General features: G+C 42.1%; 1 protein-coding gene across 1 annotated transcript in view; it reads left to right on the top strand.

Annotated features, from left to right (window-relative positions):
* Positions 1-6,654, top strand: part of LOC126248493 (uncharacterized) — a 218,829-nt gene extending 212,175 nt beyond the window's left edge. The window contains exon 5 of the mRNA XM_049949524.1: positions 4,105-6,654. Coding sequence (XP_049805481.1) covers positions 4,105-4,452 — 348 coding nt within the window. The 3' untranslated portion in view covers positions 4,453-6,654. The remainder of the gene's footprint in view (positions 1-4,104) is intronic.
* Positions 6,655-25,566: the final 18,912 nt, after the last annotated feature.

The following is a 25,566-nucleotide window of genomic DNA, read 5'->3' as shown; positions in this document are numbered from 1 at the left end:
ACAAATTTTGGAGCTCAAGTTTCGTAAGTCTGAGCTAATATTTCGTTCTGCTTATGGTTTTGTGATACTATTTCATGTGTATCGCCCTGAAGTTCTATTAAGTTGGCCTGTATACGCCAAGATGTCAGATTTTTGCCGTTTTCGTACACATTTCGATTGAAAACAACATTTTCAATGTGTGATGATTATGCGAGTACGCTGCATATAGTGTAGCAAATTGTTAGTGTCTTTTCTTTCGCCTTTTTTGTGTTTTTTATGTAGTTCGATATTAGTTGTGTGTGCGTGTGTTAGTGTGGAGTGAGGCCTGCTTCGCGAAAAGGGGAGAATTTTGAGTGGAGGGAATACCAATGGAAGATTTAAGTGTTTGTGGTGGGAGGATAAGTAAAACCTCACCATGACAGGCACTTAAATTTTGAAAAAATTTCTTCAGGTTGCAATTGTTTCCACTCAAAATTCTCACCTTCTCACGGAACAGGCCCGACGACTCAGGCACACACACATAACAAACTAATATCTCTAATATCAGACTACGTACAAACATAAAGGAAAGGAGAATGCGTTCTCGCTTCCCACGCCCGGGTTCCCGGGTTCGATTCCCGGCGGGGTCAGAGATTTTCTCTGCCTCGTGATGGCTGGGTGTTGTGTGCTGTCCTTAGGTTAGTTAGGTTTAAGTAGTTCTAAGTTCTAGGGGACTTATGACCACAGCAGTTGAGTCCCATAGTGCTCAGAGCCATTTGAACCATTTTTTTTAAAGGAGAATGGAAAAAACAAGAAATGTGTACGAAAACGTCTATAATCTAACATCGTGGTATACACAGGCCAATAGAGTACACTATAGAATGACACATATAGAAATAACACAAAATCATTAGTAGAACTAAATATCATCTAGAGCATAAGTTTTATAAGATTGATTAGGAGATAATAGTAAGAAAAATAACTGTGATACTGTAACATGTGCAATCAATAGATAAAGCAGTTTTTATATACATAATCACGTGCTCAGACCACTGAAGATGCCTCACAAATAAAGAGTGACATGCGTATGGCATAGAATAACTTTTCATTTAGTTGCGTAGACAGAGCTCATCTCCAAGTATATAGATAATCTTTCACTCCCCTATTTTATCCATGCCACGTTCACACTTTCAAAGACAGAAGTAAACACACAGGAAATGCAATGTACTCCATTGTAAGGTTAAATACACAGAGAGGAAGTGGACAAAACATGGAAAAACGAGACACAACACACTACATGCCTAATACGGAGATGGCATGCCGTTCGCGTTCAAAACAGCTTCCAGTCGTCTCGAAATGGATAAATACAGGTTCTGTATGGTTTTCAAGGGGATCTTACACCCATCTCTCCAAAGTAGATCATAAAGTCTCACTGATATTTAGGCCTGGCGACAGTGGTGGACACGGAAGATGCGACAACTCGTGCTCACAAGACCAGTCCGGCCGATGCGAGCTATGTGAACGGGACCCTGTCGTCTTGGAACACTGGATTGGCATTGGGAACAAATACTGTTCAGTGGGTTGTATTCCTCTGATCAGCTATAATGGTCGCATAATCCTTGGCAGTAATTAGGCCTTGCAGAGTACCCAAGGAGTCCATGGAATACCACGGTATGGTTGCTCAAATCATCACCGAACCCTCTGAATGTGGGACGCAGTCTCGGCTAGGTGTTGGAAACAGTGTGAAACACGACTCGTCCGACCAAATGACATTCTTCAGTTGCTCCATAGGCCAGGTTTTGTGGCTTCGGCACAACGTTTCCTGATACGGGCACTTGCATTACTGGAATTCAAGTTCGCCCTGCAATTAGCTGCTTATGGAGCTGCTTTAGAGTTGTCTGGGCTTGCGTGAGTGCAGACATTTAGGTCTGCAGCGACTTCTGCAGTTCTTGTTATTACTTTCCTTCATAATCCTCTTCAATGGCGGCCTGTCACGATAACTCAGCACACACTGCACTCAGCGTTGCGACTCAGCGGATAATGTTTTCCCGCTTTCCCTGCATGCGGTATAAGTCTTAAATACGTTGCGTTTTGAGATACCAAACACTTGAGCTGCAGTGGTTACGGAGGCACTCACCATACGAGCACAAACAATTTCACCATGTTCCAGTATACTTTGCTCCGACATAACGCACTCACAACCGCCACGACTGGCTCTTTCAACGTGTTCAGGAAACTGGACAGAAGCCATTTGTGGCCGAATTTAATAGCGTACTGCAGTTTCGACTAGCATCTGTTTTTATGTTCAAACATGTATTTCTCGTGGTGTTACCATATTTTTGTCCAACCCTTAAACTTGTAACGTACCGATAGTGATGAATTTCGGTTAGAGGGATTCTGGAATCATAGGTTACGTGCATGTCATTTATTAGATACTTCACTTCCAGTGAAACGTGTCTCAATAAATACATGGGCTGGATAGAAAATAGTGGGAATACGGTTGTAGTTCATACCAGACTTTGACAGACGTTCACCTTGTTACATGCCCCCTGTATAATCGCCCTACATCTCTCTCATCTTCCCCCATAGAGATGGAGTGGGTCGTACACTGTCAGCGCATCCATCTGTGTCGATGTCTCGCAAGGACCGCCCGATGGCACGGATGTATAAAGTAAGAGCATATGGACTATCAGACCAATTGTGTGATTGGATTGAAGAGTTCCTAGATAACAGGACGCAGCATGTCATTCTCAATGGAGAGCAGTCTTCCGAAGTAAGAGTGATTTCAGGTGTGCCGCAGGGGAGTGCCGTAGGACCGTTGCTATTCACAAAATACATAAATGACTTTGTGGATAACAACGGAATTTCACTGAGGATTTTTGCGGATGATGCTGTGGTATATCGAGAGGTTGTAACAATGGAAAATTGTACTGAAATGCAGGAGGATCTGCAACGAATTGACGCATGGTGCACGGAATGGCAATTGAATCTCAATGTAGACAAGTGTAATCTGCTGCGAATACATAGAAAGAAAGATCCTTTATAATTAGTACGCATTAGGAGTGATTTAAAATGGAATGATCATATAAAGTTGATCGTCGGTAAAGCAGATGCCAGATTGAGATTCATTGGAAGAATCCTTAGGAAATGCAATCCGAAAACAAAGGAAGTAGTTTACAGTATGCTTGTTCGCCCACTGCTTGAATATTGCTCACCAGTGTGGGATCCGTACCAGATAGGGTTGATAGAAGAGATAGAGAAGATCCAACGGAGAGCAGCGCGCTTCGTTACAGGATCATTTAGTAATCGCGAAAGCGTTAAAGAGATGATAGATAAACTCCAGTGGAAGACTCTGCAGGAGAGACGTTCAGTAGCTCGGTACGGGCTTTTGTTGAAGTTTCGAGAACATACCTTCACCGAGGAGTCAAGCAGTATATTGCTCCCTCCTACGTATATCTCGCGAAGAGACAATGAGGATATAATCAGAGAGATTAGAGCCCACAAAGTGGCATACCGACAATCTTTCTTTCCACGAACAATACGAGACTGGAATAGAAGGGAGAAGCGAAAGAGGTACTCATGATACTCTCCGCCACACACCGTCAGGTGGCTTGCGTAGTATGGATGTAGATGTAGTCTTCTCTTTCGTTGCAGCGGTTCCTTCATTTTGGCAAACAGGTCGTAATTTCACAGAATCATATCGGGTAAATGCGGTGGGTGTTTCAGTATGTCCCACCCCCACACACGCAGGAGCTTCTGCACGGGGTTCGTCGTGTGCAATCATCCATTGTCATTATGCGTGATGGGATGCAGTGCCAGAAGGAAACATTGTTGTGCGCTCTGACCACGTGCCACTTCAAGATTAAACTAGCTGTGTTTCTTAAACATATTGTCAGGGCGCTTGGACTGCCCTCCCGCACTTTCAGACACAGCAGCTGACTCACACAGCCGTCGCCGCCCACTGCACTACTTTAGCTGACTTTTTGCTACCAATTACAGAGAGCGGGCATGCCATGTGACACCCATCCATCACGCGACGTCCGTGTTGCCCCTACTTTTTATCCAGCCTACGTGCAAATTTTCTCGGGAGAAAGCTTACACTGTCGGCTAAGTATGTGATCGGTGTGTGTGTGTGTGTGCCGGCAGGAGCAGGCGATGGTGGGTGACGACTCGCTGCTGCGGAGCAACTTCGAGGAGTTCCGGCTGGAGGAGGTGGACGTGGACGTGGGCCGCGCAGACGGCGACGGCGCCGAGGAAGCCCGCGCGCCGCCCTCGCCGTCGCCGGCGCAGCTGCAGCAGCAGCAGCGCGACTCCTACGAGAGCTTCCTGGAGGCGACCGGGCTCAGCCAGAAGGCCATCCTCACGCCCAGCCGGCTGCTCTCCAACCACCGCAGCGTGCTCAAGCCCAAGGACGTGAAGCACCGCAGCCGCGTGCTGCGCGGCGACCGCAACTCGGCGCCGCTCGTGCGCTACTGGGTCGAGCCCTTCCTCTGAACTCCCGCCTGGCCTCCGCGGACAAGAGCTCTCTCCTGTCCCTACACTTAGGGCCCACTGAGTGTTCCAGAGTTCTGAGCTGTTTCAGCTAGTCCAAAACTGCTACCGGTAGCTCCTTCTGCAGATAGGTAGGCACTGCCACTGATTCTGTAGCACCATTCTGTATCACTCTCCACCTTCCTTCAGCTAAACGAGGGGAAGCTTACAACTTCCACGTTCTTTCATGGAAATGCTGGTGCATTAGGTCACAGAATGAATCAAAAGTCATACGCTGGAGTTTCAGTAACTACTTTTTCCGCCCTCCTCCCTACCGTTTCTGAACATTTTACTGCTCAAAGAAATGTTTATGTACAGATGAGCAAATATGTCTGTAAATAGACACTACAAGCCGGTCGTTCCACAACCTAAAGTATGTTGCGAATTTTCTTGCGGTGTTGCTGCTTTGAAGCTTACGGACAGTAGAGGTTATTAAGACTGACTAGAAACATCTCCTCACATCATTCTGAAGCGTGTCCTTACTGTCGCTGCTTTTTCACACACATTCTCATCGTAATATATTAGCAGTTGCCTCTGTTACGTACATATATCTGTTACGCAGTTATTGCACGTTTTGTAATGAAATTAAAATGACTCTGAACCCTCTTCAGTTTTCTGGGAGAAAAGAGTTTGAGACATTAGCTACTATAATAGCAAAGATTATTTATGACAAATGTGGTTGTAACAAGTGCTCTCCCTTGATTGATCGCTTGTCCCTCTTACGGAGCTCAGACTTTTCGCTTGCCACTGCTGAAGTTAACGAGGCTCACTTTACTGTAAGCTTTTCTTCTATGCTTTGCTAAAACGTCACTGCTCCTTTGTGCAGATACCTGATTAATGGTATTTCATACCAGACAGAATTGGTGCGAAGCGTATTTGCAAATATATCGTAGAAAAGTGTTTCTCAAAACAAGATAAGTATTTTTTTGGCTTTGATTTGATATTTAAAACGAAATTCCAGACAGGCTGGTTGCTGTCATTTATCGCCACCTGAAAAAGCCTGGCTCCTATGTTGACTATTATAGCATCCAGATACACACATTGTTTATCTTCTACTATTAGACCAGCTACTAAGTTTTAAATCGGCTGGAATGCAACAGTTTCTAAAACATGTAATGCATTGGACGACTCAGCTTGGCTGCAGATTTGAGTAAATATCTTCAGAAACTAATCTAATCGTCACCATACTGTCTGTCTAGTCAAGTAACGGTAAAATCTGTGGGGATAAACCCGTGAACGTGTTCCTGGTCTCACTGCACCGTTTCGTTCGCTGCGGTACTAGAAGGTGGAGGGTGACGGGCCCGTCGCCCCGGCCGCGTTTTACCCACCCGAGAAAGCTTCCCCGTAATCAGTTTGGTAACAGTCTGGGACCACCCTGGAGAGACCGGAAAACTGCCCGCTTCTACCCGGGATAGAAACTGGGACCTCCAGGGCTGCAGTGCAACATTCTACCCGCTAGACCATCGCGGTCACTCGTACTCGAGTAGAAGTATATTTCCTGATTTTCAGGCTGAGGAAACTGACACAATGGGTGCTGAAAGTTTTGAAAGCATAATTAACTACGGGCAAGATAATTTACTACTGTTATGTAACGAACCACTACCGTGTGCTGTTTAATGAATGTGAACAAACTATATAGTGTGCGTGGAAAAACACGCTTATTGACATTCTAAACTTAAATCTAAACATTTCTATTGACTCTAGCATCAGTAAAACTACTCTTGGGACTGAAAGTTCTGTCGGGTAAATCTGTTGATCATCCGTAGGTGATAATCTTAGAAATGATGTGCAACGAAAATTACTATTTTGTCTGCTCTATAAGTAGAGTTTTAGATAATGTACGTTCTTCGGAATTTATTAATGCTACATTGTATGAACATGTAACTAATAATTAGTCAGTCAATATCGTTTTGTAAATATGTATGATAATCAGTTCGTTGATACCTTGTATGTAAGAGAATTATTTTTGTGTGTTCTGTTAAAAAGAATTTAGTGTGAAAACTGTTATCCAAAGAGAATATCTACCTGAATCACTGTTACACAAAGAAGTGAGTTAGTGGTCGCACCTTCAGAGGCAATATGCCATCACAGTTGTTTTTTCACGACAGATAGTAATTGACCTGTCACATTGATGAAAATATATAAATAAAGACTACGTCCAAAATATATTTGATTTTAGTTACCTTCCCAAAGTTATTCCTACTGCCTCGTCTAATTTACACGAATGATTTGTGTACCACGTGTAACTATGGATAAGAAAGTCTAGTTGTCTAAAAGACTGTCAATCTATGAATTTATAAAAATTAGAAATTTGCAACCTACATAGTTTGACATGACTATTAATAAACGTGACACTTCTGCAGTGAATAGCACGGATACACGTTCAAATCTGACAACTTCAGTGTACTCTGCTCCTGACCAGTCAGTAAAGAGGTTTAGAGATTTCTTAATAATGGTAAGGAAATAACTGTCATAAATTCGTCGATTATGTCAGTCATCTGCGTAAAATATAGTCAGTAATCATTTGCACTGAGAACATAACCTCACGCAAATTGTGTATTAGGATTGATTATTAAATTTTTCGGAAATTTAAGCCGAAGGAAGTTGAACAGTATACTGCATAGCTCTTCCTTCAAAGAATATTGAAGTCTAAACGAATGGTTCACCACAAGTTTTTCATGAACACAAGTTGCTCATCACACGCAAATTTAACACTCTTAGAGAGTCGTCGTATTCCGAGAAGTCACAGCTGAGTTATACACCTTGATACGAACATCAGTTGCAAATCATTAAAGGAAAAATCTGAGAAATTAGAAAGGTATGTGGAGATACATTTTCTGTATTTTGATAAGAATGAAATAACTACACAGCACATAACACAGTTAAATATCAACTGCTAAGCACAGCACACAGTGGCAGTCTTGTCAAATAATCTTATTTTTCATCCATGGGGTTTCCATTAATATTTGTAAAAAATTAACTATTAATACCACATATAAAAGCAAAATTAGAAAGAAGGCAGCTGCTGTATGAATTCACAAAACTAGAAAAATAGTTCTGTTGCACTAACAAAACTCCACAAAGTAAACCTCAAAAACGAAACACATTTTTTGTAGTCTTTAAGACGTAAGTGATACACATTACAGTGAGCAACGATGTCCAAAACAGATGCACATGAAATATGTTAGGCCCAGAGGAGACAGTTATCGAAAGTATTTAAAAAGCACATGGGAGTGGACATGTCTGGACGACCGGAAGAAATTAATGCAGAGTTACGAAACAAAAGTTCCCCTCAGAGTCTTTCTGTTCTTGTGATACTAGTACACTAAGTTAATAAACCATCGTTATCGACTATCCATGTACTAAGTTTACACACTCTTACTCAACTCTATGTTCATCCAACGTGAACACACAAGCATTATGCTCAAGTACAGTTCGTTGAGTTAGGTTAGTTTATGAAAATTCAATATATTCGTACAATACTGAAATACTGTAAAAGTCCAATTGGACAGTTTTGCTGGGTCGAAGATAATACGTGTCATTCCAAAATTTTGACGTTACATCCGATACTATTTTACGTAGTTATTTGTATGCTGACGACTATCTTTCTCATGAAAAATGTTTGCATTCTACCTGTGGAATCCCCAAACCAAGTCTACTCATGCATATTGCGTGAAAGTATTTTATTTTAATAGGTATGTGAACGGTAGTTTCCTGAATGTCAAATCAAACGCCTTTCAGTCGTCTAATTTGAAAGCTGTTATCTTATTGGGCTACCAGTTTCGGCGATGTATCAGGCCATCTTCAGGCCTCCTGACTGACGTGTAGGAAGATTTCAACCTAGATTCCGGTCAAAATAGGGGCCAGCATTCAAAGACTGATACCTGTAGATTTCTGCTTGATACAGCGATCACTTCAAACTTCTACCGACTCAGAGTGATCGCTGTATCAACCAGAAATCTATAGATGTCAGTCTTTGAATGCTGACCATTACTTTGAACGAAACCGAGGTTGGAATCTTCGTTCACGTCGGTCAAGGGGCCTGAAGATGGAATAATATATCGTCGAAACTGGTAGCCCAATAAAATAACAGCTTTGAAACTAGACGGCTGAAAGTTGTTTGATTTGATATTCTGTACTGAACAGCAGAGTCCCGCAATAATCCCTGAAAAGATGGACATGCAGAGTAGTTTTCTGAACTTGTTGCTGCTTTCCTTGACGCAGCAGCAGAGCAGCGCGCCATCAGTATTGCGCCCAACCAAAACCCTGGAATACTGTGTGGCACCACGTCGTCTTCCCGTACCGGACCGTGTTCTGCGTACAGCATCACCGTGACCGTATCCGTGTCTCGGAGCTCTGAGGACGACGAACGTTGCCCGATTACATTCTTCGTCTTTACACAGCCCTAGATTCTGACTTGGTGTAGGATGGCAAGTGTACTCGCAGCACAATCGTCCCCGGTTCGCGTTACCGCTTTGGCAGCAGCTGTTTCATGTCTGAAGTGTTAATACTGGTGACTCCATTTCGACTCTATCCCCAGAGGCGCTGGAGCCATTGCTGCCAGAAGTGGCAGCTCTGTACTACCCTTCACATCCCCCATACCTTTCAAAATCGGCTACAAATCTCTACATCCTACAACTGCATCTACATCCACACCTCGCAAGCCAACTAGTGGTGTGTAGCGGAAGGTACTGTGTACCACTGTCACTTTCCCTTTCCTGTTCCAGACGCAAATCTTTCGTAAGAAGAATGATTGCCGGTAAGGTTCCGTGAGATATACTTACAAGCAAATGATAATTTTTTTGATTCTTCTAGTAAAGTATACTCTCTAAACCTTAACAGCAGACAACACCGTGAAGCAAAATGTCTCTCTTACAGCGTCTGCCATTGGAGTTCGTTGATCGTCTCTGTGATGCTTTCGTGTTTACTAAATGAACCTGTAACGAAACGCGCTGCTCTTCTTAGGACCGTCTCTATTTCCTCAGTCCTATCTGGTACGGATACCATACCGATGAGCAATATTAAAGAATGGTCGAACGAGTGTTTGTTGGTCTAAATTTCCTGAGGACTCTTTCAATGCATCTACCATCTGCCTTCCCGCAATTAATTTTGTATGATCATTTCACTTCAAATCGCTCCGCATGCACACTACTAGATACGTTATGCAAGTAACTGCTTCCAGTGCAATCGTGTAACACCTACATTAACGGGTCTTTATATTTATTCAGAGTACATCACACTTGTTTATGTTGGTCGATTGCCACTGAATGCACCATGCCTCAATCCCCTGCAGTTCTTCCTGCATTTCGCTACAATTTTCTACCGTCGCGACTTCTCTGTATACAACAGCATCATCTGCGAAAAGCCTCGTAGAACTTCCGACGTTATCTACTTGGAAATTATTGCAATTTTCAAAGGTAATGGTCCTATAAAGCTGCCCAGGGACACTTCCGAAGTTACTTTCGGTCTGGAGACTTTTCTCCATACAGAATTCTGCCTGCTAGAAACGCTTCGTTCCTATCACACAGGTGGTCATTCCTCCATCCTACTATTTTGGACACGAAGAGTAAGTAAATTTTAGTTATTGCCATCCTTCATCGTGTTCTTTCATGCCAACAGTGTAAATAGGTCGGTTTGTGGCTAATACATATATGAAGTACCTTCAGACATGTCCTGCGTTTGCACTAGTGTTTCGTAACTTTACACTCTCTATTTAGTGCACAATCTTCTCTGCTTGTCCAGGTACTCAGTTATAAGTAATCAGGTTATAATGAAACGAATAACTGCTCAGATAACTGAAGCGAATCTGTTTGTGATAGGTCGCGTACTTGGGTTACAATTTCGGTCGTCAAACTGATCAGTGTTGTAATCGCGTCTTTATCATGTGTAGCTTCAAGAACCGCGTATGACAAGTGGCCGTGTTGTGAATTACGAATTCAGTAGCATAATTTGATCCCGTTTACAGAATATATTGATCAGATTGACAGCTGGAATAAATTCTGAGCTGCCTCTTTCGTATTAAATTTTAATTTCAAAAATAGACTTAACTGAACGTTCTGATTGTTCTTTCCTCGTGTGTGTGTGTATCCTGTCCCAAGGCAGCGTGAAGTGCCTTCAAATAAGTTTCGGCGGATTTTTAATAGGCTCTGAATTTCACAGCGGAACCGGTTTCCTTAGAATGACTGTCATAATCGAGGAGCTCGTTAAATCGGCAAAAGGCAAAGGTTTCGAAATGACGTATAGAATGGAGCAGGTAGCAAGACACCAACAGACCACAGTAATATATCAACAGTCTGTTAAGAAAAACTAACCTCGCTGGTTTCTCTTGAGTGAATGAGGCCCAGATAAGAAACCCGATTCTGAGAGACTTACCTGGTGATGTTGAATTCTCAACAGAGTTAATGCCACAAACCATACTAAAATTTATTTCCTAAAATCATTTTTCATCTTAAGCTGTTTATAGCTGTTATAGAATACGTAATCGAACCCTACATTTTTCAAACTAATAACCGTATGAAATGAATTTCCGTTGTTTCCTCATGATGTCCAAAACGACAAGGCTCAAACAGTCTCTTTAATTATTCTCACATTTGGAACGGCTTCAGAAAACTACGGTTCACATACCTACTGAAATAATATACTTTCACGCAATATGTCTGCGAAGACTTGGTTTGGGCTCAAATGGCTCTGAGCACTATGCGACTTAACTTCTGAGGTCATCAGTCGCCTAGAACTTAGAACTAATTAAACCTAACTAACGTAAGGACATCACACACATCCATGCCCGAGGCAGGATTCGAACCTGCGACCGTAGCGGTCGCTCGGCTCCAGACTGTAGCGCCTAGAACCGCAGGGCCACTCCGACCGGCACTTGGTTTGGGGATTTCACAGGTAGAATGGAAACATTTTACGAGAACGATAGTTGTCAGCATACAAATAACTACGTCAAATAATGTCAGACGTAACGTCAAAATTTTAGAACGATACGTATTATCTTTGAGACAGCAAAACTGTCCAACTGGATATTTACAAAATTTCAGTATTGTGTGAAGTGGCAAAATTCTCTCGGAAAAGGATTAAAACTTTACAGACCAGTAAACCCTCACGTACAAATGCAGAACTTAGCTCAGCTGAAATCCGTCACCTCAGTCTGATTCCTAGGAGTAAAAATCGCTGTGAGACGAGGGCGCATGATCGTATAGTTGGAGTGAGTTACAGGTTTCGCTTCACCGGTGTGCTCAATGTAGACTGCAGTTTATCTATGAATTTTCATAAACTAACATACTTCGACGAACTGTGCTTCAGCATAATAATTCTGTGTGTTCATGTCAGATGAACACAGTCGAGTAAGAAGGTGAGAAGTGAACATATACATAGTCTGTACTGATGGCATCAGATTAATATGGTGTACTGACACAAGAACTGTGAAAATTTCTCAGGGAAACTTCTGTTTCATAATGCTGCACTAATTTGTTCCGGTCATCCAAATATGTCTACTCCCACATATGAAAACTGGACGTTTTAGTTATTTTAGATTACTGTGCTGATAGTCTGTGGTGTTCTAGACGTCCACGTAAATACTAACCTGGTTGAAAAAGAGCCCATTTCCTGACTTAAAGCGCGTGACGTGGCTGTTCTCCTCCAGGGCCGAAACAACGTCTGTCCCTTCTGTCGCTCATGAGAACCTCCATGCATTCAGTCTTACCCTCCTAAATCTACAGCTTACATATCCACAAGAGTCATGGATTCCCGACCAACACGAACAGCAGTATCGCGGAACGTTGAATTGCGGTCTCAGTATACTTCGATCATGCAGCTGTCAAATTCCGACACAGGTTGCTAGCCGTTTCTCCTCTGTACACGAGGCTCAGCACGATCTTCTCACAACCGACCACATATATTATATAATATCTGAATGAGAAACTCGGTACGTAATCTTCCCATTGTACAGAATGTAAAAGGCGTTAGTGCCATCTAATGGGGGGGGAGGGAGTTGATGGGGGGGGGGGGGGGTGATGGCGGAAGTTGATGGGGGGGGGGGGGGGTTGCGGGCGGGCTGGCTTCAAAAAGTAAGATACACGGTATTATCGCTTGCCACAACATTTTCACTGAACGTTGCCTTACACTTCGCAGTAACACTTATGACACTATTTTTCAACATAGTCGGTACTTTATTTGTAAAGGCCGTCGTGATTACGAAAATTATAAGATTCATAATTACCGGTTGAGGCCGTTGCTATATTCAAATCAGTCACGTATAATCGGTTACAAATATATAAATACAGGACGCTCTCATACCATCACCAACACTTACCCTGTATCCAGTTATTGAGGTTGATAATTATGTCAATGTATGGCCGGTTTACATGGCCGTTAACCACGTTAATATTTTTTTATTCTTGCGTATTACTAGGCCAGTTGTAAATTTAACTTCAGCCAACTGAGTTCAGTTTATCATCATCACTGTTTTTCCTATTTGTAAAAAATCTGAAGATGGCAATGGCCGAAACCGGTAATGATGAACTGTGCAACTTACGTGAAAAAGATGAACCTTCACGAAGGGCCGTAACACGATCGCACTCATTTACAGACTTTGTCTTAAACAGATGTGATCGTTGCTGTAAACAACTGTCGGAACTATCTTCCAACCGTGAAATTCCTCGACGATAGAAACTGTTCTTGGTTGCGAAGCCATTCGAGAACCGCTGTATAAACGACATCATCGATGGAAAATTTCTCCTCCGCCACAGCGTTCTTTCAGCTAGGGGGAAAGATGAAAATCACACGGTGCAAGATCTGGACTGTACGGCGGATGGCTCCAAACATCCTATCAAAAACGAACAAGCAAAGCCTGCGTTGTGCACAACTGAAGAATGCATTTGCTCAATTTTTCTCTTGTACGTTGCTTTGCGCAGTGGTAGCAATGACAGTGTTGCACAGTAAGAATCAGCATTAATTGTTCAGCCCTTCGCAATAAATTGTGTACAAAACTACTTCAGTCGAAGAAAGCGGTGGCGATGACCTTCCTTGCTGGTTGTACAAACTCTGCATTTTTGGCGACGAGGTGCCTCTCCATTCCATAGACGCTTTCTTCGTAGCAGGTGTGAAATGATGGACTCGTGACTCATCGCCCATAATTATACAGGTTAGGAAATCCTTGAGCGTAACTTAGTGGAAAGCAACGAAGTCCAGAGCGCCAAAACCTTGCGCCTTTGCATGCAGGGGACAGTGATCGCAGAACCGAGCATGAACAAAAATGTTGGTACCTCGGGCGATGAGCACTGCCTATTGAGACGCGCATCTTTTGAGCAATGTCCACGATAGTCACTCTAAGATTGCTGAGAATCAGTTCCTCCTGGTCAGCATCACTCACGCCTGTGTGGTCTCGGTTAATGTTTCGGCACCATTTCACTACGGCTGGTCGCGAAATTGCATTTGGTCCATATACTGGCAGAATTTCACAGCGAATCTCTGCAATTTAGACAGTTTGTCCACAAGGATCGTACTGTCCCGCATACTTCAACTTTTGAGTACATCTCCAGTGACTTTTCACTCGCACGCTGCAATACACCTGTTATCCGTACCACAGCGGAACTGACTGCTGGAAACCCGGAACACGAAAGCTCTTGTGACTATGTCTCATTATTTTTGCGTTATGGTTTTGGCGCTGGACGACATGTGTAACATACTTCCTGAAGTCCCTACGTACTTCGATCTGTTCCGTTGCGATAATGACATGCATATCCAAGCATGTAATACACCCTGCTACGCTCGTTTGAGGTTTGTTCCTTGCCACCTACACGGTGTTGCAGTTTTATTGGCCAGTGTTGTAATTCACGAAAGGGGCGATCCTAATCTGTTACTTAAATCTCACCGTCGGTAAAACAGATTTGCGCTGAATTTAGAATTCGCACGCGATCTAGCTCCAATACATTTTTATTTTTACCCAACTGGATTTTGAAGAACGAAGTCATGTTACGTGCAATGTACTCTTTCTTAGGTTATACCAAGTGGTTAAAATACTACACTTGCGTGTATGAGTTAGGTTTTCCGTGAGGCTGACTCGATAAGTACCTCCGACACTGAAACACGATTCTGGGAAGATCGTCCCAGTCTCGGGTACTGTTTCCTTAACAGATGCACTGCTCTTCAAAATTCCCACGAGAAACCAGCCTTTGTGTAGCCTCACCTAGAATTAATTTTGTGTGGCTCTACGTTTTTGACGCTCCGTAGTGCTGCCCTTAAACCACCACTGCCGCCATTGTTGCTTGAAATTGTCGGTTTACTTATTTTAATACAGGCAAAGGCAAGGATTGCTGTCATTCATTACACTAAAATGAAGGCCAGACGTGTACGCCTGATTATTACCTCGGTTCATCTATTGACTCGCAATTTCAGCTCACTATTTTTTAAAGCTGTAAATAGTTTCCTTAGAGATTCCGGAAGAAGTATTTATGTGCATACATGTCCTAAAAATGGTTAAGAGAAAAAAAACTCCCTACAGTTTTGGTTTATGGCGTTGCTAGAAGAAAGAGGAGAGACAATGCATTTGTAATAAATAGCAAACCAGAAAATGGATTATTCCATGTGTTACATTTTTCCGTGGAAATATTCAAAAAAATTCATTTGTAGAATGAATGTTCTGACAAAATTATTTCAACAATATATCTCCGTGATACAACACTGGAGCTTTCTATATATCCAGAAGAAAGATTTAGTTGGAAAACATAAAAATAAGTTCTGACACACACACACACACACACACACACACACACACACACACACACACACACACGCAACGCGCGACGGAGGACTCGAACCTCCTACAAGGGGAGCAGCGCGATCCGCGGCAAGGCGCCCATAGACCGTACGACTACCCCGAACTTGGATATCTAAGTTTATTTGCCTTGTTGCTTTTCTATTGTGACTGCCAGTACGTTTTTAGTCTCGTGGATGTTATTTCCAGTGAATTCCTCAGGCACAGAGGATTTCGAAACAGTAACTTCTCGAAGCATATGTACTTCTGACATTTAGTTACCTGTTGCATATTCATTTTTCCGCAAAGGCGTATTCTCACATTCTGCTACCACTTCTGCACATCTGCAAATGTAACATATAACCAAATTTGTAACCGGTATTTCATTGTATTGTACCTGATTCCGCAGAAGTTACGAGAAGACTATAACAAGAATTTTTATTCGGAGGAAGCACAATAAGAGACACTGACAGTGCTATATGACTTGGCTGTCGTATTTTTCAAAAATTCGTGCCCGTTACTGTAAGCCGACTGTATTGGCTGATGAGGTACACTGAGGTGAGAAGTCATAGGACAGCAATATGCACATACACAGAAGGCGGCGGTATCGTGTACACAGAGTATAGGCGGAGATGTGATTTGGACACGTTTCCGACGTGGTTATGGCCTCACTATGGGAATTACCAGACTTTGAAAGCAGAATGGTAGGATGAGCTAGGCGCATGGGATATTGCATTTCGGAAATCGTTAGGTAATTCAGTATTCTGAGATCCACAGTGTCAAGATTGTGCTGAGAATACCAAATTTCAGGCATTAACTCTCACCTCAGACAGCGCAGTGGCCGACGGCCTTCACTTATCGATCGAGAGCAGGGGCGTTGGCGTAGAAATGTCAGTGCTAACAGACAAGCAACACTGCTTGAGATAACGGCAGAAATCAATGTGGGACGTAAGATGAAAGAATCCGTTAGGGCAGTGCGGCGAAATGTGGCGTAAATGGGCTACGGCAGCAGACGATCGACGCCAGTGGTCTTGCTAACAGCGCGACATCGCCTACAGCGCTTCTCCTGCGCTCGTCACCGTATCGGTTGGACCCTAGACGACTGGAAAACCGTGGCCTAGTCAGATTTATCGCGGTTTCAGTGGGTAAGAGTTCATGGCAGTATGAGTGTGTGACGCAGACCCCACGAGGCTAATAACCCAAGTTATCAACAATGCATTGTGCATGCTTGTTCTAGGCGCTACAGTCTGGAACCGCGAGACCGCTACGGTCGCAGGTTCGAATCCTGCCTCGGGCATGGATGCGTGTGATGTTCTTAGGTTAGTTAGGTTTAAGTAGTTCTAAGTTCTAGGGGACTGATGACCTCAGAAGTTGAGTCCCATAGTGCTCAGAGCCATTTGAACCATTTGCATGCTGGTGGTGGCTCCATAATGATGCGGGCAGTGTTTACGTGGAATGGACTGGGTCCTCTGGTCCAACTGATCCGACTATTGATAGGAAATGGTGATGTTCGTCTACTTGGAGACCATTTGTACCCATTCATGGACTTAAGGGACCGATGACCTCAGCAGTTTGGTCCCATAGGAGCTTACTACCTACCATGGACTTTATTCCCAAACCGATAGAATTTTTATGGATGACAATGACAGATGGCCCGACTTGAATTCAATCGAACATTTCTAGGACATAAACCAGAGATCAGTAAGTGCACAAAACCCTGCACCAGCAACGCTTCCGCAATTATGGGCTTCTGGAAAAGCAGCATGGCTCAATATTTCTGCAGGGGACTGCCAGACCTCTTGGGTCCATGCCACGTAGAGTTGCTGCACTACGCCAGACAAAAGGAAGACCAACATGATATTAGGAATCCCGTGACTTTTGTAATCTAATTGTAAGTGAATTTGATGACATGAACATTTAGATGATACAACCAGAATACTCTGCACTATTTTTAAATTTAAGTGATGGCTTGGACTGATGATTACTATTTTGTTTTCGTGGATGTTGGAGCGGAGATAATTATGATTCGTGTACTTTTAAAAATTTTCTTACACATTGTTCTAACATCCATTGTGTAAGACAGAGAAATGTCAATTTGTTGTCTTCGACGCTGTCATCGTTTACACGCTTTATAAAATATGAGCCAAAACTTTCACTACCTGCTTAATAATGTGTTGATACAACTTTGGAACCCAATTCGGAAGCGATTATGCGTGTTATTGATTATACTACTTCTTGATATGTTTAGAAAGGTATTTGGCACTAGATGTCTACGCACAGGTCGTTCAACCCCTCAAACTACGGGCCGGTGGTTTGTGAGCGCAGAGCTGCTGCCCGATGGCGTCCCAGAAATGTTCCAGCGGGTTCAGATCAAGCGAATTTGTAGGCCAGGACATCAGCGCTATTTCGCTAGCATCCTCATCTAACCACTCTAGCACTACGCTGGTCGTGTGGCACGTATAGTTGTCCTGCTGAAAGATGACATTGCAGTCGGGAAAGACTGCAAGCGTGAGGGGATGCACGTTATTCACAGTAATGGTAACTTAGTCTACAGCTGTCATGGAACCGTCGATTGCTAACATTGGTCCCATAGAGTCCAGGTGGATGTTCGCCATAGCATAATACCGCCGCCACCGGCCTGCGTCTGGAACGTGGTGCATGTTTTGAGTAACCTTTCGCCTGTATCCAGGCACCACCATCGAGTCGGTGCAGCAGGAAAAGTAATTCATCCAGTAAGGAGGCACGTTTCCATTGAATTACGGCAGTGATTCCCAGTCTGGGGAAAATTACCGCTCTTCCTCCCCAAGCGAGGAACAAAATGAAATTTTCTGAGGGGTAAAATCAAAAGGTATCAACTGTGTTTCGGTCACGAAACCTAATTTTTTTTAAAAAGAAAACTATTTCGCAAGACTGAAATATCAACACCAATAATTACATTTTTATTTCAAATTCTAGCAACAAAGCGAGAGACAATGTGTTGTAGGCTACAGATTGTGAAACTAGTGTATGAACAGATCTCTCACGTAGTCCACCGACTACACGCACACGCACACATCTGACAGTTAAATTAAGACATCTGTGTCCCATATTTTTAACCATTTCGTGGAAATGTCTCTTCGAGCTGCTGCAGGTAATTCCTACATTTTACCAGAAGTTTGGCACACGTTTCTCTTGAAGGGACATCCATAACTGTTGACACTCATCATCAATGATGAAATCCGCTACAGTCGTGTTTTGATGATGACTGGAAACTGTCATTTCTTAATTGACAACAATAAACGAACTAATTGGCAGCACAACACAACGGTAACTATGTAACTGATACTGTAGGGTCTTCACAGTAATTACACTGATCCACAAATATTCACTTTCGCTTTTTATTTTTTACAGAAATGAAAGTAGCCCTGCTTTGTAGATTTAGATGAGTTGAAGGAGAATATGAAGGTTAAAATTGCCTCCTAGCTCAGGGTTACAAGTAAATAAGATGTTTGGGAGGGCTGGCAGCAGCTTAGTACGCCGCTCTTAAGCCTGCAGAATATTAGAAACATAATAAGATGATAAGCAATAAAACAGGAGATAAAACGGTGGGGGGGGGGAGGACCCAAACAGATGAGGGGAAAAAAGGGGAAAGGAGAGGAAAAAACAAGAAGGGGGGGAGCAGATGGAGGGAGAGGACACAAAGGGGAAGGGTGCAGGGCAGATGCAAGAGGGAGTGGGGATAGACAGAGGAGGGGAATGCAAAAGGACTTGGGGAGAGCACGGAGTCAAACAGAGGGTAGGCAGGTAAAAACAGAATGGGAGAGAGAGTGGGGGGAGAGGGAGCCCAGGAAAATGACAGAGGTAGTGAGGGGGAAGTGAGGACGGATAAATGGAGGGAGAGAGGGCATCATCCGGGAAGGGGAGTTGACGGGAGCCACCTTGGGAAAGTTGATGAAGGGTGTAGAGGTGGAAGTGAGCGGAAGTGAGCAGGGGTTGGAGAGGAGCGGAGCAACCAGGGAATGGAGGGGGGGGGGAGGATTCTCCACTCTTATCTGTTCCGGCTATATACTTTTCTTACCGCGTCATGTGCCCGTAGCGCCGGTACACAGCGTTCAGTCATGTTGTTGGCAGTGGTCATTGGTCATAATGTGTTGCCCCATCAGTATTTGTAACAGTTCTGTGGTAAAAAAAATCTTCCGTATGACAAAGGCAAACCATTAAACGCAGCAAAGTTTGTTAAGGGGTGGAGAATGCTTTTGGAAGTATGGAAAGAAAAAGAAGTGGAGCATATTTCGTAAAATGTTGAAGTAAAGAGTTTCTGGGATTTGTAATGAAAGCTATTATTTTACATAGTTGTCTATTAAAGACGGATTTCAACTGGAATTAGCTTTATGTTCATATTCGTCCGAAATTTACAGATACTTCGCACAGTAGAGAAGGAAATGTTATTGGGAGTTGGGGGGGGGGGGGGGGAAGGATGTGTTCTTCTAACGCCCGTCACGTCTAGCTGTCTTTTATTTCCAAAAAGGAATCTGTACTATGGCAGTGACTTAAGGGCTTCAGTATTATAATGTTTAATAGCGATATATCAGGTAACAAGTTTAAGATATGATTACTAATTAATCTATAATAAGTAATTTTGAGTTTCTGAAAATATTTCTTGCATCGTTCAGTCAGATAAAACTCTTACAATAATTAAAATAATAACTAAGATCAGCATACTCTATGGATGATTTTAGTCAGTGCACAGGCATATTCCTATTGTCTCAAATAAAAACTCCGCATCGTTGGTGACAATATGCGCTTTTTTGAGGCCGTCCAAGGACAGTGACCACCCACTTCTGTTGTTTAAACATCACTGAACGATGGTGGATAGATGATTTAGTCGAGATATAGTCCAACCAGTACACTTCAGTATTCAAGCAGCCGTCGGCTAATAGCTAGTCAATACAATAGTCTAAAAAAAGACAGTATTCGATTTTATGAATTATCTGTCGAATTAATATCGTTTGAATAATATTCGTGCCTACACAATTGTCGGAAAACCGAGTATGCCACTATCACTATCTGACAAATCTTTTACGTTCACATAGAAAATTAGCCGTCCTATTAAGATTCGGTGATCACATCAGATTTTGCTTTCGTTTCTGTTACGTATTCGCCGTCGACTATCTTCAGTCTCCATTATGAGACGACAGTGTCGTACATTCTCGAAAACTTTTCACAGAGGAAGTTAGGTTTAACCTGTTCACCCATTGTAATTTCTCGAATATCGGATAGAATTAACAGAACATGAAAGTATAAGTGCAGTTATTGAAATAGCTTTAGGGGGAAAATTAATACTTTTTATCTCTAAAACACGTGAAAGGACCTCGTGTCATGTGCATAATGATTGTGAACGGTCTTTAAATGAGGTTAAGCGTGAAAAGTACATCGTGTCGGAAAAACGTGTGACATTTACAACACGAAGTTGTGCTGAACATTGTATCATCAACAGCTGAAGGTTGTAACGGAACCTATTAAAGGCTTTATTATAACGAAGTATGCGATACCCTCCTAATTCAACCAGTTTAACTAGCAATTTTGATAATAGAAAAGTAATTGTGTATGTTAGCAATGATTGCATAACATGTCTACATAAACAGTCAACCCATTAAAATATAATTAATAACTGACCCACACAAAAGTTAACATCACTTGAACACTGATACAGCAGATGGCATTATGTAAAAACACTATATTCAACTAAAATAATTAATATGAAATACGAATAATATTGGTCAACTTACGTATTTTGGATCTCTCTAAATAAAAATTACCCCGTGAAACCTATTTATTCACTAAGACTGTTTTCACTTACTATTCACGTAAACACATCTATTTTAAACGAGAACCACTGTAATTTTTAATAATTCACGTTATTTACTTATGTATGCAAATGAGAGAAGTCAATAGATGTACCTTTGAAAAACGGCCTTTTTGCAACAAAGAATTGTTCTGACAAGTTGACAAACCTGTCTGTCATTTTAATGATCTGTTAAATTATGTCACTCGATGTAGATTAATAACTTTTTTGCACAAATTACGATAACAGATGGATGCCTGACTTATAAACCACATCTCTTCTTAGTAATTCTTTGACGAGGTTATAAATACAAGCAGCAAGAAGCCTCGTCAGCTCACTCTTCATAGAACTTTTGTAAAGTGTGTATGTTATTGTCTTATGTGGAAAAACAATGCGAAAATGTTGTAAAAGAAGTGTTACTCTGTACTGTGACGTCTTTGGGTGGTCAGAAGAGTTAAGATGGCTACCATGCCAATAAATAGTTGAAGTTTACTTATGCTGTCGTTCATTATTTATCAACAAGCACATGAAAAACACGGGACCTCATGTTTTTACCCCTAGACGAAAACATATAGAGCCAACATCAACATCAAGATACAGCAGTGAACCAGCCAGCAGCAGCAACTACTACAATACAATTTAATGGCGCCAACCCAATTCTGGGTTGCAGATTGAAACTGAAGAAACTGCTAAAAGGTGGGAATTTAAGGAGATGGGACCTGGATAAACTGAAAAAACCAGAGGTTGTAGAGAGTTTCAGGGAGAGCATAAGGGAACAATTGACAGGAATGGGGGAAAGAAATACAGTAGAAGAAGAATGGGTAGCTCTGAGGGATGAAGTAGTGAAGGCAGCAGAGGATCAAGTAGGTAAAAAGACGGAGGGCTAATAGAAATCCTTGGGTAACAGAAGATATATTGAATTTAATTGATGAAAGGAGAAAATATAAAAATGCAGTAAATGAAGCAGGCAAAAAGGAATACAAACGTCTCAAAAATGAGATCGACAGGAAGTGCAAAATGGCTAAGCAGGGATGACTAGAGGACAAATGTAAGGATGTAGAGGCTTGTCTCACTAGGGGTAAGATAGATACTGCCTACAGGAAAATTAAAGAGACCTTTGGAGAGAAGGGAACCACTTGTATGAATATCAAGAGCTCAGATGGCAACCCAGTTCTAAGCAAAGAAGGGAAGGCAGAAAGGTGGAAGGAGTATATAGAGGGTTTATACAAGGGCGATGTACTTGAGGACAATATTATGGAAATGGAAGAGGATGTAGATGAAGATGAAATGGGAGATAAGATACTGCGTGAAGAGTTTGACAGAGCACTGAAAGACCTGAGTCGAAACAAGGCCCCGGGAGTAGACAACATTCCATTAGAACTACTGATGACCTTGGGAGAACCAGTCATGACAAAACTCTACCATCTGGTGAGCAAGATGTATGAGACAGGCGAAATACCCACAGACTTCAAGAAGAATATAATAATTCCAATACCAAAGAAAGCAGGTGTTGACAGATGTGAAAATTACCGAACTATCAGTTTAATAAGTCACAGCTGCAAAATACTAACGCGAATTCTTTACAGACGAATGGAAAAACTGGTAGAAGCGGATCTCGGGGAAGATCAGTTTGGATTCCGTAGAAATGTTGGAACACGTGAGGCAATACTAACCTTACGACTTATCTTAGAAGGAAGATTAAGAAAAGGCAAACCTACGTTTCTAGCATTTGTACACTTAGAGAAAGCTTTTGACAATGTTAACTGGAATACTCTCTTTCAAATTCTGAAGGTGGCAGGGGTAAAATACAGGGAGCGAAAGGCTATTTACAATTTGTACAGAAACCAGATGGCAGTTATAAGAGTCGAGGGGCATGAAAGGGAAGCAGTGGTTGGGAAAGGAGTGAGACAGGGTTGTAGCCTCTCCCCGATGTTATTCAATCTGTATATTGAGCAAGCAGTAAAGGAAACAAAAGAAAAAGTCGAAGTAGGTATTAAAATTCATGGAGAAGAAGTAAAAACTTTGAGGTTCGCCGATGACATTGTAATTCTGTCAGAGACAGCAAAGGACTTGGAAGAGCAGTTGAACGGAATGGACAGTGTCTTGAAAGGAGGATATAAGATGAACATCAACAAAAGCAAAACGAGGATAATGGAATGTAGTCAAATTAAATCGGGTGATGCTGAGGGGATTAGATTAGGAAATGAGACACTTAAAGTAGTAAAGGAGTTTTGCTATTTAGGGAGTAAAATAACTGATGATGGTCGAAGTAGAGAGGATATAAAATGTAGACTGGCAATGGCAAGGAAATCGTTTATGAAGAAGAGAAATTTGTTAACATCGAGTATAGATTTAAGTGTCAGGAAGTTGTTTCTGAAAGTATTTGTATGGAGTGTAGCCATGTATGGAAGTGAAACATGGACGATAACCAGTTTGGACAAGAAGAGAATAGAAGCTTTCGAAATGTGGTGCTACAGAAGAATGCTGAAGATAAGGTGGGTAGATCACGTAACTAATGAGGAGGTATTGCATAGGATTGGGGAGAAGAGAAGTTTGTGGCACAACTTGACTAGAAGAAGGGATCGGTTGGTAGGACATGTTTTGTGGCATCAAGGGATCACAAACTTAGCATTGGAGGGCAGCGTTTAGGGTAAAAATCGTAGAGGGAGACCAAGAGATCAATACACTAAGCAGATTCAGAAGGATGTAGGTTGCAGTAGGTACTGGGAGATGAAGAGGCTTGCACAGGATAGAGTGGCATGGAGAGCTGCATCAAACCAGTCTCAGGACTGAAGACCACAACAACAACAAATATAAGGAATACGACAAGGCAGGTAGGGAAATAAATATGGGAAATAAAGACTACGATGTACTCCTAAATTGGTTGAATGTCGTTAAATTGGTGTAGGGTAACATTAAATTTAGTACAGACGAAAAGCTATTTGACTGTAAACCAGGGACTAAAACAATTGTATGGTCCTTACCAATCCTTTTCGATTTGTATAATCATCAAAGTTCCAGAAGAATGGAATCCTAAAAATCCCAAGAAGATGGTGAATCTGGGAAGGAACAAATTTACGAATACTCTTTTATTTACAGACAGACGACCAAGTTCTCCTAGCAGACTGTGAAATCACTTTACAAGAAAATGTATTCAAATCGAATAACGTTCTCCAAACATATAAAATAGTTATATCTGTAACTGAAAAAAGTAATGGCAATGGAAGGGAAATACTAGTACCAAAAACAGTGATCGTTAAAATAACATATAAATTCGTTCAATATCTCTGGACAGAAATATCAATACACAAAACTAATTCAAATGTGGTTAGAAATATACAGAAATACGCTATAAATGTTTGTGTAAGGAAGTATGTTGATAGATCTATAAGAAAAAGATAACACTAAGGTTACACACCGTGGTAGATAAGCCTATTCTCATTTATGGTAGTGAAAACTGGATTCTAAGAAAAGATTATCGAAGAACTGATGCAGCTGACATGAGGTTTCTGACATCACTTCTTCGACTAACGGTAAGAGACAAGGTGCGGAGTGAAGATGTAAGACAACTAGAAGTAAAAACAATGACAGAAGACATTACACTAAAAAAATAGTATGACCACATCAGAAGGAAGCCACGTGAGCTGCTACCGTGGCAAGCATTACAGTCCAACCAAACTAAAAAACGGGATATAGGACGGGCAGTGAAGAGATAGACAACAATGTTGCTCCTTTGGTTTGAGAAAAAGTCCAACACCCTCTTCTCGAACTGAAGTAGAAGTAGAAGAAGAAGAAGTCGTCATCGACTACGATTGCTTGGTGTGAGGACAAGACAGTGAAATTCCGTACGAGGAAGCTGCAGATATATATATAAAAAAAAAAAAAAATCATGCGGCGTGTTAGGTAAGCCGCTCTGCTAGCTTATGGTTCAAATGGCTCTGAGCACTATGGGACTCAACTGCTGTGGTCATAAGTCCCCTAGAACTTAGAACTACTTAAACCTAACTAACCTAAGGACAGCACACGACACCCAGCCATCACGAAGCAGAGAAAATCCCTGACCCCGCCGGGAATCGAACCCGGGAACCCGGGCGTGGGAAGCGAGAACGCTACCGCACGACCACGAGATGCGGGCTGCTAGCTTACGCAACATTTCATGGGGTAGCTTAGGAATACCATACCAAAAGACATACAGCCGCACGTACTTTCAACTCATCTACAGACTACTGCTGATTATGGAAAAAAGAACGCATCCACTTCCTTTATCTTCTTCTGAATGGCGGATTTGTAAACCTCTGGAACGGAGAGCCAGTGTTGTGAATGCACTCCCACGAAACATCCTAACTATTCAGACACATTTGTGTTTTTGGTTTTAAATGCACAGATATAATTGTTAATGGAAAAGAATATGTGCGCCCACATGTAGCTTTTTATACACATTCTGAAACTGTAGCCTGCGCATATGTATAAGAGCATAACGATTTATTCCCCCACATAC

This window comes from Schistocerca nitens, chromosome 3, assembly GCF_023898315.1.
Source record: "Schistocerca nitens isolate TAMUIC-IGC-003100 chromosome 3, iqSchNite1.1, whole genome shotgun sequence".
NCBI lineage: Eukaryota > Metazoa > Arthropoda > Insecta > Orthoptera > Acrididae > Schistocerca > Schistocerca nitens.
This window is presented reverse-complemented; position numbering and strand designations above follow the sequence as displayed.